This window comes from Triturus cristatus, chromosome 10, assembly GCF_964204655.1.
Source record: "Triturus cristatus chromosome 10, aTriCri1.1, whole genome shotgun sequence".
Classification (NCBI taxonomy): Eukaryota; Metazoa; Chordata; class Amphibia; order Caudata; family Salamandridae; genus Triturus; species Triturus cristatus.
This window is the reverse complement of record NC_140593.1, coordinates 257844017-257860668: the sequence shown is the minus strand read 5'-3', so window position 1 is coordinate 257860668 and position 16652 is coordinate 257844017. Positions and strand designations below refer to the sequence as shown.

The following is a 16652-nucleotide window of genomic DNA, read 5'->3' as shown; positions in this document are numbered from 1 at the left end:
AAGTCTTCATCCTGGGCTACACCGTCTTTGCCTGGCACAACTCCTGGTGGCCCACAGTGCTCAGAACCCCCTCCACAGATGGACCATGCAAGAAACCTCTGAATCATCCTGGACTCCTCGCTCTCAATGAACCCCCAAATCAATGCAGTCTCATCTTCCTGCTTCCACATGCTCTGCCTGCTTCAGAAGATCTTCAAGTGGATCCCCACCGAGTCCAGGAAAACAGTTACCCGAGAACTGGTCAGCAGCAGACTTGACTACGGCAACGCACTCTACGCCAGCACTACCCAAAAACAGCTTATTAACTGCAGAACATCTTGATCGCCTCCACCAGACTCTTCCTGAACATCCCCCACCACAACCACATCACCAGCCACCTGAGTGACTTTCACTGGCTACCTACCAACAAAAGAATCTCCTTCAAGCTCCCCACATATGCATACATAGCCTGCCACAATGCAGAACCTATATACCTCAGCCACAACCTCTCCTTCTACACTCCCACCAGACAACTCCGCTCCACCCACCTGGCCCTGGACGCAATCCCATGGATCCGCAAGACCACAGCTGGAGGAAGATCCTTCTCATACCTCACTCCGATTACTTGGAAATCTGTGCCTCTTCATTTCAGACAATCACCGTCACTACCTTAATTCAGGATGGACCTCAAGACCTGGCTCTCCAACTGAACAGCAGACCCACCCACCCCAACTCAGTGCCTTGAGATCTCAACTGGCTAGCAGTCATGCTTTACAAAAATCCTGATTGATTGATTTTAGTAGGGCACTGGGAGGGACTGGGTGGTCGCACTACACAGCCACAAAACAGAGTACTACAGACTTCTCACAACCCTGGGCACAGGTGTCAATGCACCTGCTGCACTATTGATAGAAACACACTAGCTAGTATTCATTAAGCAGTTCTAATTTCCCTTAGCAGTATTTATTGATTTTTGTTATCGATAATGGCCTTAGGTTATTCCATGTGGTTTTGTTGTGTGTGTGTATGAGTGTATAAACAACACATTTATTACGTTTTCACTTTTAAAGAATAACTGTTTTGGAATACAGTTATAAACTACCTGTAAAATGGCTGCACATATTAACACAGTAAAAGAATCTTCCAAACCATTGCCAATTAGTATATACTCCAGCTGTGTTTGATAAGCACAAACATTTAACTATTGAATCACTGAAGTAATTTGCTTCAAAGTAATTGCTCTTGCAGTATCTCCTGGTCTTGGGTTGATTGTTTTCTGTTCAGGGAGGCTGAAGCCCCTGTCAGTTGGGGCTTGTCTTTTCCCATTGGAGCAGGGTCAAGGCTGATTTGCATATGGCATGGTCCAAACTGAGGTGGCTTGGTGGGTAAAAGAGTGGTGGGTTGGCATGCTACCCCAAGTGGTTAAACAAATTGCAAACATGTCTCCCGACACCTTTTGTGTGTTTGATTTAATGCCCTGAGTGGCCATGGGTATGTCCAGCATGGGTCTAGTGTTGAATGTGACACTGGAACCAATCAATACTTAACTTAAGATCCCCAACAGGGCAAAAACAGTTTTGGGTTGTTTAACACCAGGAGACCAGGCGAGGGGGACGTTCTGTCTCCAATACCACGGACGACAGATGCAGCGGCCAACATTGGCCTGAAATATTGTGACAAGAAAGAAACGTTATATTTGGGATTCTCTGGACTGGTCAGTCATCAATTAACTGAGCAGAACAAGAATTGTATCTCCTAATACATCAGAGACAATACATCATTATAAGAAATTGTCACGTGACTGAGCCCTGAAGAAGTCACTTGAAGGGACGAAACGCGTTGGCTACACAATGAAGAACTTATAAAGAATAAAGGATTAATGAAAAAATGTATCACATGTCTCTATGAAATTGTTTGTACTTGACTGAAATGAGAATATTGATTCCTGTGATTTAATTTGTGTTTGAAAATATAGTGTGTGCTGATCATCCTGCTACACCAAGAGATTTCCAGTGGTTAGAAAAATTGCAAGCATGTCTCCCATCACCTTTTGTGTGTTTGATATGATGCCCTAAGTGGCCATGGGTATGTCCAGACATGGGTCTAGTGTTGAATGTGCTACTGGAACCAATCAATACTTAACTAAAGATCCTCAATGGGGCAAAAAAAGTTTTGGGTTATTTGCGGTTTTGGGCTGCTTGGAGAAGTAGAGGCCGATTCTGATCTCATTAGGAAACTCTTTCGACCGAATCGGTTTCGGAATAGTTTCCAAATGAATCTGGTTCTATGAGTCTGACCGACCGATTACGATGCTTTCATACATTTTCCGGTCAGACTCGCATTGACTTCAATGGGAGCCTGTATTCCAAATGAGAACACAGGCTCCCATTGCAAAAAGGGGTGGTTTGGGAAACCATGCATCCTGTGACGGGCACCCCACACTGTGAATGGTTTAATAAGGGGGTCCCACAGGCACTCCTGCAGGCCCTGACCGGAGACCTCAGGGTGAATGGGGGCCGGCTACGGGCCCCCAAAGTCACATTCTGACAGCCATTTTGTGTAGGGAAGACCGAATCGGAACTGCTGTCTGAATCGGTCATCGTAATCGCTCGTTCGTAAACCGTGTCCATTGAGCTGTACGAATCAGCTCTGAAAGACTCGGTCTGTCCGAATGCCGTTCAGAACCGATTTGGACAGCCCAAATGGTTTCATTGCATTGTCATCCTTAAAGGTGTCTGATTCGGTCGGAAACATAGTTTCTGAATCAGATTTGCCGAATCCTCTTTGGAGCCTTTCCAGACGGCAGCGCAATCAACCCTGTAGTCTGGAAGTTCATGCTAGACTGTTTCTACCAGAGTAGGCTCAAGACCAATTTACATATGACTGGGTCCAAACTGAGGTGGATTGGTGGACAAAAGAACAATGGGTTGGAATGCTACTCCGAGTGATTTCAAGGGTTTAGATAAACTGCAAGCAGTCCTTCTGCCACCTTTTGTGCTTTTGATTTGATGCCCTAAGTGTGCTATGGTGTGCCCTGTGCTTAATGTGCCACTAGAACCAAGCTACACTTGATGACAAGCCCCAACCAGGGCAAAACTGATATTGGGTTGCTTGTGTTCCAGTTTAGTGATGATGTAGGTTGCCAGTTCGGGCTGTACAGTTCCTAATGGAGCAGGGTCAAGAACGATTTGCATATGTCTGGGTCCAAACTGAGGTAGCTTGGTGGGCAAAAGCGTGATGAGTTGGAATGCTACCCCAAAAGATTGCCAATGGTTGGACAAATTACTAACATTCCTTCCATTACCTTTTGTGTGTTTGATGTGACACACTGTCACAACACACAGGCACATAACGGTTCTGTGAGCTTGTTTTTAAAGCAAATATGCTGTCAACAGCAACTCTGCTAACAGTGAAATACTACTGCCATATCACAAACGAGGCTTACATTCAATGAATGGAGTTGTGTGTCTGATTTGAATTAAATTGGGCTGTCATTTTGTGCATGTTATATCTAGGTGAATGTACAAGCTAGTGATCGAGTTGCAGACATCACACCTCTATACAGTGGAGCTACTTTGGGGTACATTTATGAATATATTGCAGAGGGTTTGCATCACAAAAGTGACCCAAAGTGGTGCAAAATGTTGTTTTGAAATTTACTTTCAAAAGTGGTGAAAGGTTCCTAAAAGTATTGCAAAGCAGTGAGTTTTTAGTATGTCTACCCCATAGTGTTTCTGAGTTTTGCTACATGCAACTCTGAATTGTGCGACATGACACTCATTTAGCAACTCTGACAGCTACAAAGAGTTCTTTAAGGGTCAGTGGACTCAGACATTTTGGCTACACAGCATACATAGAAGCCCCGGAAAACACTGATCCCATAGAAGTTGTTTATCACCTTTAGAGACGTAGGATCTATGACCCAGTAGAAGGGATTAATTAATTATGGGTGCTTTGACTATACATTTCGCAGCAAATACTTTAGTAGTAAATACACAAAATACCCAGAATATGATTCACAGAAGAAAGACAAGCTCTGCTTGACAACCTAAGGAGGACTTGAATCATGTCCTTATTAAAAACCTACAATTGCAAAGTGTGGTTCCACAATTATGATGCTTGAGGATGAGTTTAATCTGACAAGATTGTGGTGGTGTTGGAAAGTTTTTTTTTTGCAGGGTTATCCCCAAACATTTTGCTTCTTCCTCCTATTATTTTCCTGACCGGTCTTCGTTTGGGCACTTTGTCATTGCTGATCAGTGCTAACGTGCATATGCTCTCTGGGTAAATTGTGTTATGGATTGGTGTTTCCCTGATTGACATATTTGATTTACTTGTCAGTCCCTAGTAAAGTGCACTGCGTGTGCCAGGGCCTGTAAATCAAATACTACTAGTGGGACTACATCACTGATTGTGCCACCCACATGAGTAGCCCTGCAAAGGTAACTCAGACCAGCCACTGCAAAGTCTGCGTGCAGTTTGTAACTGTCATATTGACTTGGCAAGTGCACTTACTTGCCAGGCCCTAACCTTCCCTTTTCTTATATGTGAGTCACCCCTAAGATAGGCCCCAAGTACCCCTGTGAGCCGGGTGCAGTGTAAATGAATGGTAGGACATGTACTGATGTGTGTGACATGTCCTGGTAGCGAATTACAGTGCATTTTGTCTTTCACTATTGAAAGGCTATCTGGCCGATAGGAAAGCATGGGAGTTAATTTATAACATCTTATAAAGATAAATTTCCATTGGTACCAGATAGGAAAATAAAGTTTAGTATGCCTGAACTCAGAATGTTAAAATGCATCTTTTAGTGAGAGTGATTTTTACAATCTGTGTTTGAAAATACCACTTTTAGAACGTAGGTATATTCTTGCTTAGCCATCCAGTGTGCCTCTGCTAGGATGTGTATGACTGTCTGGCAGTGGAGTGACAGGGCCTGGGGATGTGAGGAGGAACTACCACTTTGCTGAGTGCTTTGCTGTGTTGGCCTGCAGTGGCTGCTTCTATCTTGGGCAATGAAAGGACTGAACTTTCTGCAACTTCTTTATTGAGTATCTCCAGGCGCCTGAAATAGGCTTGCCTCCTGTTCTGAAGTCTCAGGGACTGAAAAGACTCTGGGTACCGCTTCTGGAACCGCTGTTTCAGCTACCACAGAGAAGGGAAATGCAACCAACTCCGTCACTGACTCCGTCATTGGCCCGGTGTCCTGACGGCACCGCAGACCACACCATCCCATTCTTGCACTGCAACCCTGTTCTCACTGACGACGATGACTGATTCTGCTACCACCAAGCCTCTGCTTGCACATGACCTATGGGCACCGCACTCTGCACCGCCTCGCTTCACTTTGCCATCCTGGTCTCATCGATGCCATCGCTGCGGCTGACTTCGACACTCGTGACCCCATTGTGGCTGGGGGCCCCACTCGTAAGTTTCACGACGCACCGCCTCGTCCCACACAGCCGTCTGGGCCAACTGACACCAGCTCCCGCTTACATGCTCTGTCGCCTGCACCGCAACCTGCCAGCACCGCAACCTGCCAGCACCGCCTTGAGCATTGTCTCGCTGTGCACAATAAGCCTTGGTCTCACCGACGCTGTCTGGACGATCGTCAGCAAGCCGCTCCCTGCACCACATCGAGAGGACACCGGACCCTGCACCACTTCCATTTTGCAACTCCACTGCAATGGTTGCCACGACTGGCTCGCACCAACGTGTCAGACGCAATGAGAACGGCACTGTTACCGAGTCTGTTCACGCTTTTCACTGGCCCGTACCGATGTGGTCGGCTGGAACTGTTAGTTGTTTTCAGCATCGGGGTAGTCCCGGACGGAGCTACTGACTCATATAAACTATGTTTTTCAAGTATTCTTGCAAAATATACCTTTTTAAGTACTGCATTGTGGATTTTTACCGTTTTGGTCTTGTTTTAAGTATATAAAATATTGGATATGTTTCCAAAACCGGTGTGGTGTCCTTTTGTAGTGTTTTCACTGTATTACTGTTGGTTGTGTGCAAATGCTTTACACACTGCCTCTAATATAAGCCTGACTGATCGTGCCAAGCTACCAAGGGGGAGAGCTGGGGTTATTTTAGGAGTGTAACCCCCTTATCCTGAGTAGAAGGAAGGGTCCCTACTTGGACAAAGGTGCAAACCCTTGCCAACTAGAGACCCCCACTTCTAACAGGGGGAAATGATTGAAGAATGCATTTGCAGACCTGATAGCATTTGTATAAAAGGTCTGCTGCAATGAATGTGGTTTGGACTATGTTTTTTTTATCAAAACTTAAACCATGTACATTATCTAGTTTTGTGCCACGCAGAGAATATGATTTCCATGCTGTTCCTTGAATATCAAGTGGACCTTGTGACACTATGGTCTGAATATGAAGTAAGCGTTGGACTTTGCCTTGTCTGCAGGGCTACCCCAAAATGTCGGCTTTCACCCTCCTGTTTTCTGAACCTATTTCTGTTGGCTTTAGAACCCTGCATGCTTTACCACTTCTAACCAATTCTAAAATGCGTGTGCTCTCTCCTTCAAACAAGGTAAAATTGGCTTAAACCCATTTGCCACATTTAATTTACTTTAAGCTTATAGTAAAGTGGTGCTACATGTACGCAGGGCCTGGAAATTAGATGCTGCTAGTGGGCCTGTAGCACTAATTGCACCACTCACTTAAGTAGCCTTTGAAACATGTCTCAATCCTGCCAGTGCAAATTGTGTGTGCAGTTTTAACCTCTTGAGTGCCCATGACGAGATGGTCTCGTCATGGGCCGCGGTTGCGCTGTGCCCATGACGAGACTATCTCGTCATGAACCCCGCCCGCTAATGAAAGGGCCGGCACAGGGCGGGGAAAGGGCGGGGCACTCAAGGGGTTAAACTGCCATTTTAACCTGTCAAAATAAACTTCTTGCCAGGCCTAAACATTCTTTTTAGCACATGTATACCCCTAGGGTATAGTCCATAGGGCAGAGGAAGTGCATGTAAAAAGTTGGACATGTACTTTCAACTTTCATATGTCATGTAGAGAAAAATGTTTTAATTACTTTACTACTGCCAGAACGGCCTAGCCCTTAGGATAGCATTGAGTTACCTTATTACATATTTAATAAGTGCTAACTTTTAATTGAGAGTAGGTAACAATATCAAGTTTGGTGTCTAAAGAATAGTAATTTAAAACCATATTTGATGGTAAAGCTAGATTTTAAGTCACAATTTTGAAGACGCCCCTTTTAAGAAAATTGCATTCTTAACCATTTGGTGCCTGCAGACTGTATCCTGAGTCACATGAATAGATGAAGCTGGCAGTTGATCTTTGTGTATTTCTCCCAGCCCATGAGACAAAGGGGGAATTGGTGTTGGCAAGATGGGCCCTCTCTGGCTCGAAGTGGGGGAGCATTCCCCTACCACACTTGCACATCAGAAAGGTTCTGCCCAACATACTCACAATGGGATTTTACACTAGAATATTGTTTCCCCACACAAGCTGAGGCCAGAGCAGGGAGGCAGGAAATTCCAAGCACCTCTTGGGGTGGAAACTTCCAGAACCTTCTCCTACTTCAAAGCGGGCATCCGGTATAAATAGTGGATTTTCAGACCCAACTCATCAGTACTCCACAGGATCTGTAGAGGACTACTGTACTGCTGTGCTAGAAGGGCTGCTACTCTGTTGCCCTGCTGTCTGAGTAAGAAGGACTGGGTCTGTATCTTGATCCCAGGACCATCAAAGTGACTCCAAGGGCTAATTGGCTGGCCTCCTGATCTTAGCCTCAATGACAGAAAAGGCTACAAACACCTTGATTCCAGCTCCTGAACTCTGTTTACTGTGGGTCTTGCTCTCCTCAAATACTGCAACCCTGTCCTAGGCCCTTGGAAGTGGCTCTCAAGGTGTTCTGCCAATTTAAACAAAAAAGGAGTGCCCACAAATTGGTGGAACCAATCAACCTAGTATGGTCTACCCTGGTAACCCTATTGGTTTATTATTAGGATTCTCACCTACTGTGTTTTCACTCCAAATGCATACTTCATCATCAAGCCCTAGCCACAGATTTTAGACTTATATCTGGGAAGGGTCATCCTTGAAAGTTCAAGGTAGCTCTTTGAGTGGTACCTTTTTCTGAGCACAGGATCTACCTATAGAATTCCTTATTACTCTGGCCCCCTAGACAAGATTAAAAACATATGTTGATGCCTTTTGGAGCTTATATTATGTAATCAGCAGCTTAAGTCTGCATGTTTCATTCTTAACATACCCTGGCTTTCTGCAGGACCAAGGAAAAATCAGATCCCTACTTGTAGTTGTGTTAAACTCTTAATTGCCTTGTTTTGCTCTTATTTTAGTTTTACATTCATACACTCATCCTTAATGTATATGCTGCACTCACTTACTCAACTTTCTGCGGCATTTCCTCAGTCTAGTTCCTGTGGGCAAAAAGGGATATATTTCTGTCAATCTGTATTTTTTATGGCAATTATCTTGGACAAATGAATTGCTATTTGTAAGTGCTTTCCACCTACGTGATTCAATCTCTGTGAAGTTTCAAGCTAGCCTGGCTGATGAGGGGTGATGCCCTGAAACCGGTCCCAGGATGCTTGTTGCCGGTCAAGGTAGAACCTGGCTTGACAGTTCAGACTTGAACTGTTCCCATGAGGCACAGGGTCAAGACTGATGTGCATATAGCTGGGTCCAAACTGGGGTTGCGTGGTGAGCAATAGAACAATGGATTAAACCCAGATCTTTGTGACTGGGTGTGAATGTTTGCATTGTTCAACATTCGGTCCATCATTTGTACTTTTTGTAAAACATGTGGGCATTTCCCTCTGCCATCCCTGCTATGGTCCTGCAAGCACAACTAATGTAGTGTGATGCACCTGCTCACAGCCACTTCAGTGCTACTGCAGCATGTCGCATTCCTGACTCAGAACTTCGCAACTCAGCCCGCAGCTTCTTCAGAACTGCTGCTGCATGACACAGCCTTGATGCAGACATTTATACTGCAAGCCTCTCATCAACTGCATCCTTGACAATGATGCAGAACTCCACATGACAGCCCTGCACCTTCCTCTGAACCAAGGCTGCACAATGCCTCCTTGATGCAGGATCTCGCAATGCTATGAAACCAGGATCTAGGATACTTTGTTCAGCATGCCTAACTTGGTGCCTGGATCGGGCCCATGCTCCATCATCGTCAGCCTGAACTTGTGATGTTGTCCCTGTCCCACACAACTTGATAAACACAGTTGGCACTTTGAGCTTCTAGGCACTATGTTTACTTAAATATTTAAAACTGCATATCTCCGGTTCTATTGGCTGTATTTTGGTCATTTTGGTCTCAAATAATTTACAAAATGTGATTATTTTTTCTTAATTGATGTCGGACTTTTCTTGTGTTGTGTTTTCACTTTATCACTTTTTGGAGTGCTGCATAAATACTTTACACTTTGACTCTAAGTTAAGCTTGACTGCTTTTGTGCCAAGCAGCCTAAGGGTTGAGCATTGGTAAATGAATGGTGTGCTTGTGACTTCAGCCTTACAGGAATTGTAGTTGCTGCTTGAGTAGGGTTTCACCCCCCAACCAGTAACCACATTTTCAACAGTAGGCTGAATAAAACTGATTGAAAGGTGTATGAGAAGCTGCTATTTTGCTCACTGATTCACTTTTTTCAAGGGGAAGAGCTCACTGAAATTAATCTGTTTTTGAGGTTGTGGGCATGTACCCTATTTCATACCGCACAATTTTGCCTTATCAACATTTATTATGAAGGTTGGACGTTTAACTCAAAATAAAAAGAGTAAAGGTAAAACATAAAATACATGACTTTCATTATTTTTACATAAATACATAAGGCCCAATTCACAAAGGTAAACTTAGAACAAAAGTCTAAATTTACAACTTTTGAAATTCACAAAGTTAAACTTATATCAAAAGTATAAGTTTCAGAATTCACTATGGTAAGTTTACGAGAAGTATCTTCACATCTGCACTCGGGGTGGATTCTCCACACTCAGGGCGGAATTTCCGCCAAAGTGCGGTCATTCCACTCCCCACTCTGGGTGCAGAGTGGAATCACTGCACTCTGGTGAAGATTTCACCCCAAGTGCGGAAACTCCGTCCCAAGTGCAGAAGTAAAGACACTGCTGGGCCCTAAATCACTAGAAGGCCGCAGTTGTAAATTTACCTTTGCATCTGAATGCCACATATATGGCGGAAGTCAATAAATCAACAATATGTAACACATAAACAAATTTAAATAAAAATAATGCACTTGTGAACTCACAATTTTGAGAAAGCATTTGGACCCACTGACCAGTTCATAATGTTCTTTTCAGTCAGTTCAAAGTCATTCTTGCACTGATTCGTAAGTGAAACTTTCAGTTCATTTTCTACTGGACAGCCGATGGCAATGATGGTGCAATAAGGGCAGTTGTCAATGCAAAATTGCGCTATCATTAGCCTAAGTCGCAGAGAACCAATTTGAAGAGTTTTTGTGCATATGCTGCAAATGCCACAAAGAGAGGTGAATATTGTAATTTGTTGCTTTTGAAGAGATAGTAAGCACATGGGATTGATTAATTATACATCCTTCTAAATGACAGAAGGGGTTATATTATGAGTCTTCCTAATCTCAGAAAGAGACATTTTAGCACCCAAAACAGCATCACAAGTCGTTTTGAAAAAAAAAAATGTTCAACCAGTTCCTACTAAAACATCTAAAATATAAGAAAGATGTTCTTACTCTGTTAATCTGCTGTTTAAGGTTCCAGTCTTAGCTGTGTCAAACCAGGACATTTCCTGATGAAGGATGGCATAGAAGAATTTTCGCCGGATCCTGGCTGTCTGCCGTGTTGCAGCAAGGAAAAATGTCCAGACTTGAAAGAAACTCACAAGGAATACAGTAAATCCAATTGCAGCAAAATACCAAGCATACCTGTTGGAAGAAAAAAAGGGTTAAGCCACATTTTGGAAACTATGAGCCTCATTTATGGCATTTTGGCACACGGCCGGGTAGCAAGAAACCTTGCTACTCTGCCCTACGACAAAATGAAAGGGCAGGATACGCCGTATTTAAGCAATGGCGCATTCCTGTCCTTTCTGCCTGCGCTGGTGCGTTTCGGCAAGCTGGGCGAAAATGTAGGCAACCCTGTTTCGAGGATTTTTTTTTACTTTGCTGACTCCCACTATGGTTTATAACTTGTTGAAATTCCTTGGAATATTCTCCTTACAGTTTTCTCAACCTAACATATGACAGCTCCTTTATTTTTGCAGCTCACTCTTGATTTTACAGAGTATATATTTTCCTTCTGATGCCTTTTTATTTTAGCGTTTTGTCATAATTGACTTAATATTTTTACTTCATCATTTTAGCATTCAATTTTTTAAATTTTATGTCTGGCTATAGACAACTTAAACTTCTTGCGAGGGCTTACATCATCAAGTTGCATTTTGGGTGAGCCCATACTACAGCAATTGGGATGTGTACCTAACAGTCACGATATATGGGGTTTTGCCACTCTACATAATCTGAGCATTCCATTGGTAGAGTAAATATATCAACCTGCCCTGACAAAGGAGTTGTAAAGAAGACGAAGGAGGCGTGATAGTCTTCTTGTAGATTTAATTCAGGTTCAACAAAATAGGACCACTGATACAAAAGTGGCACAGCATCCAACAGACTCAGCTTCCAACTGCCCCAAGCTCTCACCCTTCCAGAACCCCCACACACAATTCCACTCCATGACGCCCAGAATGTACACACACATTCCAGACCCAAGAGGGAAAAGCAAAGTAGGACCAAAAGGAAAAAGAGAAGGTGAAATAGTAACCCACAACACATCCCCTACCCTTACAATAAAGGACAGAGATGCAAGGAACAGAATACATCAAATAAAAAAAACACTTCACGACAATAAGGGGAAAAGTGATAAGAACAAGATAGACATCTCAAGACATCTGATAATCTTTATGCCAATTCGGCTTACATCTCAACCTTCTACAAGTGCCAAAACCAGGAACACCGGAAGTGGCATTACTGTGGACTGATTTGGAAACAGATTCACATGTCGGATCAGATTCACGAGCATCAACACCAGGTTCCCACTTGACCAACCTGGACATGCTCCACACTTCACCCGAGTCCAAAACAACCACATTCCTCCTGACTTCCTTAATGACAAAGGGCCCCATAAACCGTGGCCGCCCCTTTTTCAACAGACCAGGATTTCTGATCAATACTTCATCCCCCACACACCAGTGTCTAAAAGATGTGGAGTTTCTCTGATCAAATCTGCGCTTGTACTCTCCCTGATAGACACTTCTTCTCAAGTCCACCTGCTCATTCATTTTGAAATCATTCACATCCAACTTTAACCAGGCAGGACTCAGCTTGTCATGAGCCTTCCTTCCTCTTAGAATAGAGAAAGGAGAAACAGAAGTCAGCCAATTTGGAGTGGTGCGATGAGCCCACCACGTCTCCCTGAGCATCTTCTTAAGAGAAGACCTAGTTTGCAAAGCTCTCTGAGCACAACTCTTAACCAATTTATTCATGCTTTCCGCAAGACCATTGGCTTGCGGTGAGTACAACGCTGTCTTGAAATGAATGATGGAAAACTCTTTTAAAAATCTGCTCATCTCATGCGAGACAAATTGCACCCCGTTATCTGTAATAAGCCATTTGGGAATGCCTTCTCTTGAAAATTCTTCCGAAAGGAATTCAATAACAGTTCTAGTATTGACAACAGACACACATTTAGTGACCACCCATTTGGAGGTGTAGTCCACCAATAACAACACATAACGCTCATCAGGAGGAAATAACTCAAAAGGCCCAGCAATATCCAAACCCAACTTGGACCATGGGTCAGAAGGAACATCTACCGGAGAAAGAGGTGCCACCCTAGTCTTTTTGCTTTTGTCACTGTTGGCACATTCCCAGCAGTCTTTTACAGCATCTTCGACCTGACGATCCATTGTAGGCCACCAGTACCATTCACGTACCCTGGCCTTGGTCAGATTCCTCCCCAAATGTCCTTCATGTGCCAAATTGATAATCTTCCCCCTAAGCCCTTGAGGGGGTATCACCCGATTACCCCTCAACAGTTTTTCATCAAAAACACTCAATTCCTCCTTAACATTAAGAAAAGGCTTCAAGGACTCAGGTACCTTACTGTCCACAGGCCAACCCTTGACAGAATACTCTTTGAGCATTTCCAAATCTTTATCCTCACGAGAAATGGAAGACCATTCATCAGAACCAACAGCAGATTCATGCACCCATGCCACCAAGGAATTCTCCACTTCTACACCTGATTGCTGCAAAGGTAGCCTTGAAAGGCAGTCAGCAATTGCATTCTTAGAACCTTGCACGTATTCGACCACAAAATTGAATTCAATCAACCCTTCCATCCAGCGCTTGATCCTAGGTGAAATATTGTCAGCCTCCCTGCAGGTGAAAATTTGACACAAAGGGCGATGATCAGATCTAATAACAATAGGTATCCCCCAAAGGTAAAACTTAAAGTGATGTATTGCCCAGAAAATCGCCAATGCTTCCCGCTCGATCACAGAGTAGCGCTCTTCTGCACCCTTGAGTGAACGAGAAGCAAAGGCAATTACTCTGGATTCACCATCCACAACTTGTGAAAGAACTGCACCCAATCCTAATAAACTAGCATCAGTGCACAAAACAGTTTTCCTGCGAGCATCAAAATGCCCTAAAGTCGGCATACAACCAATTTTGCCCTTAATGGAGTCAAAGGCAGAAGAACAATCATCAGACCATGAAAATTGCACCCCCTTCTTGAGCAGCAACCTAAGAGGAGCAGCAATCACAGCAAAATTTGGTACAAATTTGGAACAAAATTCCGCAAGTCCTAAAAATGATCGTACCTGATCCTTGTTGATAGGTACTGGAGCCTTCACAATGCTCTCTGCCAGATCCAATTTCGGACTAATCCCTTCAGCAGAGATGGTATGCCCCAAATAACTTACAGAGGACACCCCAAATTTACATTTTTCCTTCTTAATAACTAAGCCAGCTTCTTGTAGCCTCAGCAAAACCATCCATAAATGCTCATCATGTTCATCTTGATCTTTCCCAGACACAAGAATGTCGTCCTGGAAGATAAGAACCTTAGACAACCCTACCAGACCCTCTGGAAACATGCCGCGGCAGAAGCCAAACCAAAGGGCATGCGAACAAACCTGAAAGCCCCCAGAGGTGTCACAAAAGACGTCAAATGTCTCGAGTCTGGATGAAGTAGTACCTGATGGTATGCGGATGACAGATCCATGACACTAAAACATCTAGCATCCTTGATAAGAGCAAGAGTTTCAGAGATGTTAGGCAAAGGCTGTCTGTCAACCCAAATGTGCTTATTCAGACCGCGCAAGTCCACACACATGCGGATCCCTTTCCCACCATCCTTAGGAGCCAAAACAATGGGGGCCAACCACTCAGAACACTCAATTTCTTCAATGACCCCCATGACCAACAACCTATCAAGTTCTTGCTTTAAAGGTTCCATCATCAAGTGAGGAACTTTCCTCACTTTGGAAACAAAAGGTTGAGCATTTTCTTTCAACACGATTCTATGTTCAAAGTTCTTTAATAACCCTAACTCATCGCTGAAAACTTTAGGAAAACACAAACTGACATCCTTGCCAGTTAACATCTCTTGAGACAAAAGTAAAACTTTTTCAGGAGAATTGGGATTCAAAGTGATCCCCATGTCCCGTTGGTGCCTCCAGCCTAAAAGATTATCACCTCTCTTAGCTACATACACCTTCCCCACAGTTCCCTGTCCTTATATTGAATTTTCCTGACCACATATCCCAAGACATCTATTCTGACACCCCCATAGCCCACAGGGTTGATGTCAGGAGGAAATAACTCAATCTCATCTAGACCAAAAACCGCATCCCAATTGGCATCACCCACCATCGTGTAGGGTGAACCAGAGTCAGCCAAAACGGGAAATTGTTGACCACCAATCAACACATCGCACACGGGCATATCCAAATCATCACCATCCACCAGTCCATTCTCCTTGACACTACATACAAATTTCTTCTCCTCTTCAACATAACGCACAACCTGATTACCTTTGTACTGGCAAACTCTGGCATAATGGCCCTTTTTGCCACACTTATTACAAATTACAGACCTTGCAAAGCAGTTAGAACTATTAGAAAGATGCCTGTCACTACCACACCTAAAACACTTAAAACCAGGTCTGGTATTCTTGAACCCACTCTGTTCAGAATTTGGAATCTTGTAATTAAAAGTGGGTTGTTCAGAGTCTTGAATCTTTTTATCCTTGTCACCAACACTTCCCTTGAACCCCACCTTACCTTCCCTAGAATCATCTTTCTTCACATCACATTTTTTTACCTCATGAACAGCTTTTTCATCAACAGAAGCATCAATAACTTTCTCAGGTCTCATTTCTCGCACCCACATATTAGTATTTTCCATGCCCTCAACAATGGCTAGAGTTTCTTTAAGATCAGGATTCTTGGCAAGAAGCTTTTGCTGCACTTTCACATCATTTGTGCATCTCACAACTTGATCTCTGATCAAAGAGTCAGCCAGTTGCTCAAACTCACAGGTGCGAGCTAACGTCTTCAAAGCAGCCACATAACTAGTGATTCTCTCATGCTTACCCTGGACCCTACTAAAAAACTTATGGCGTTCCAAAACCACATTAATTTTAGATCCAAAATGCCTCTCAAGCATCATGATAGACATATCGTAAATGTTCTCAGGCTCACCTTCCCCACGCCCAAGAACAATCTCATCCAATCCATCATACACATGTCTACCTTCAACCCCTAAATTATGTAACAAAGTGGCTTGCTTGCGCACTGCTGAGAACTTTTCTCCCCCAATAGCTAATAAATACGAATCAAACGAAGGCTTCCATCTCTTCCACGGTAAGATTGGGTCACCTGATTCTGAAAGAAACTGTGGGGGTTGTGACATACCAGTAGCCATGGTGTAAAAGCACAAGAAAACTTAAAGTTAGGATAACAAATGCACAATGATGTCCCACAATTGATAAAGAGAATATCACCCACAGCCACAAGAAACAGTACTTCGGTAGGAATGTCGGTGTTGATCACGAAGAGATCATGAAGAAATGTCCCATAACTCCACACGAAGAATTGTTCACTTCCAGAATAAATAAAGAACAGTACTTCCACCAGCAACGTTGATCATGAACAGATATGAAGAAATGTACGCATCAGTGTGCGCACGTGCTGGACAGAAACAAAGATCCTTTAAGAAACGGAGGTGTGCGCATCACCGCGCATGTGCAGGGCAACAACAAAGCTCCTTCAACAAAATAAAGGTGTGCGCGTCACCGCGCATACACAGGGAAAGACTCAACCCTCAGCGCATGAAAAGTTCACTCCCCAACGTGCATATGACGCACAGAAAGCTTCACGCTAATGAAAGAGTGGTGTGCGCTTTACCGCGCATGAACAGAAGCTTCGCACATCAACGCGCATGTCGGAAAGGTCAGCTCCAAGATCGCTGTTTCCCTACTGCGTCCAACGCGCATGCGCAAACTCCAAATCTTGCCGCAACACTAAAAGCACTCCCAGTCCCACCGGAGCCCAGCCTCTCGGTCCAAGGCTTGCCGACAGCGTCACCTCCTTGCCGACAGC

The 16652-nt window shown here is 43.8% G+C and overlaps 1 protein-coding gene across 1 annotated transcript in view; it reads right to left on the bottom strand.

Moving 5' to 3' along the window:
- Positions 1–16652, bottom strand: part of ABCB5 (ATP binding cassette subfamily B member 5) — an 837677-nt gene that overhangs the window by 467570 nt on the left and 353455 nt on the right. Inside the window, exon 7 of the mRNA XM_085630938.1 lies at positions 10720–10911. Coding sequence (XP_085487064.1) covers positions 10720–10911 — 192 coding nt within the window. The remainder of the gene's footprint in view (positions 1–10719; positions 10912–16652) is intronic.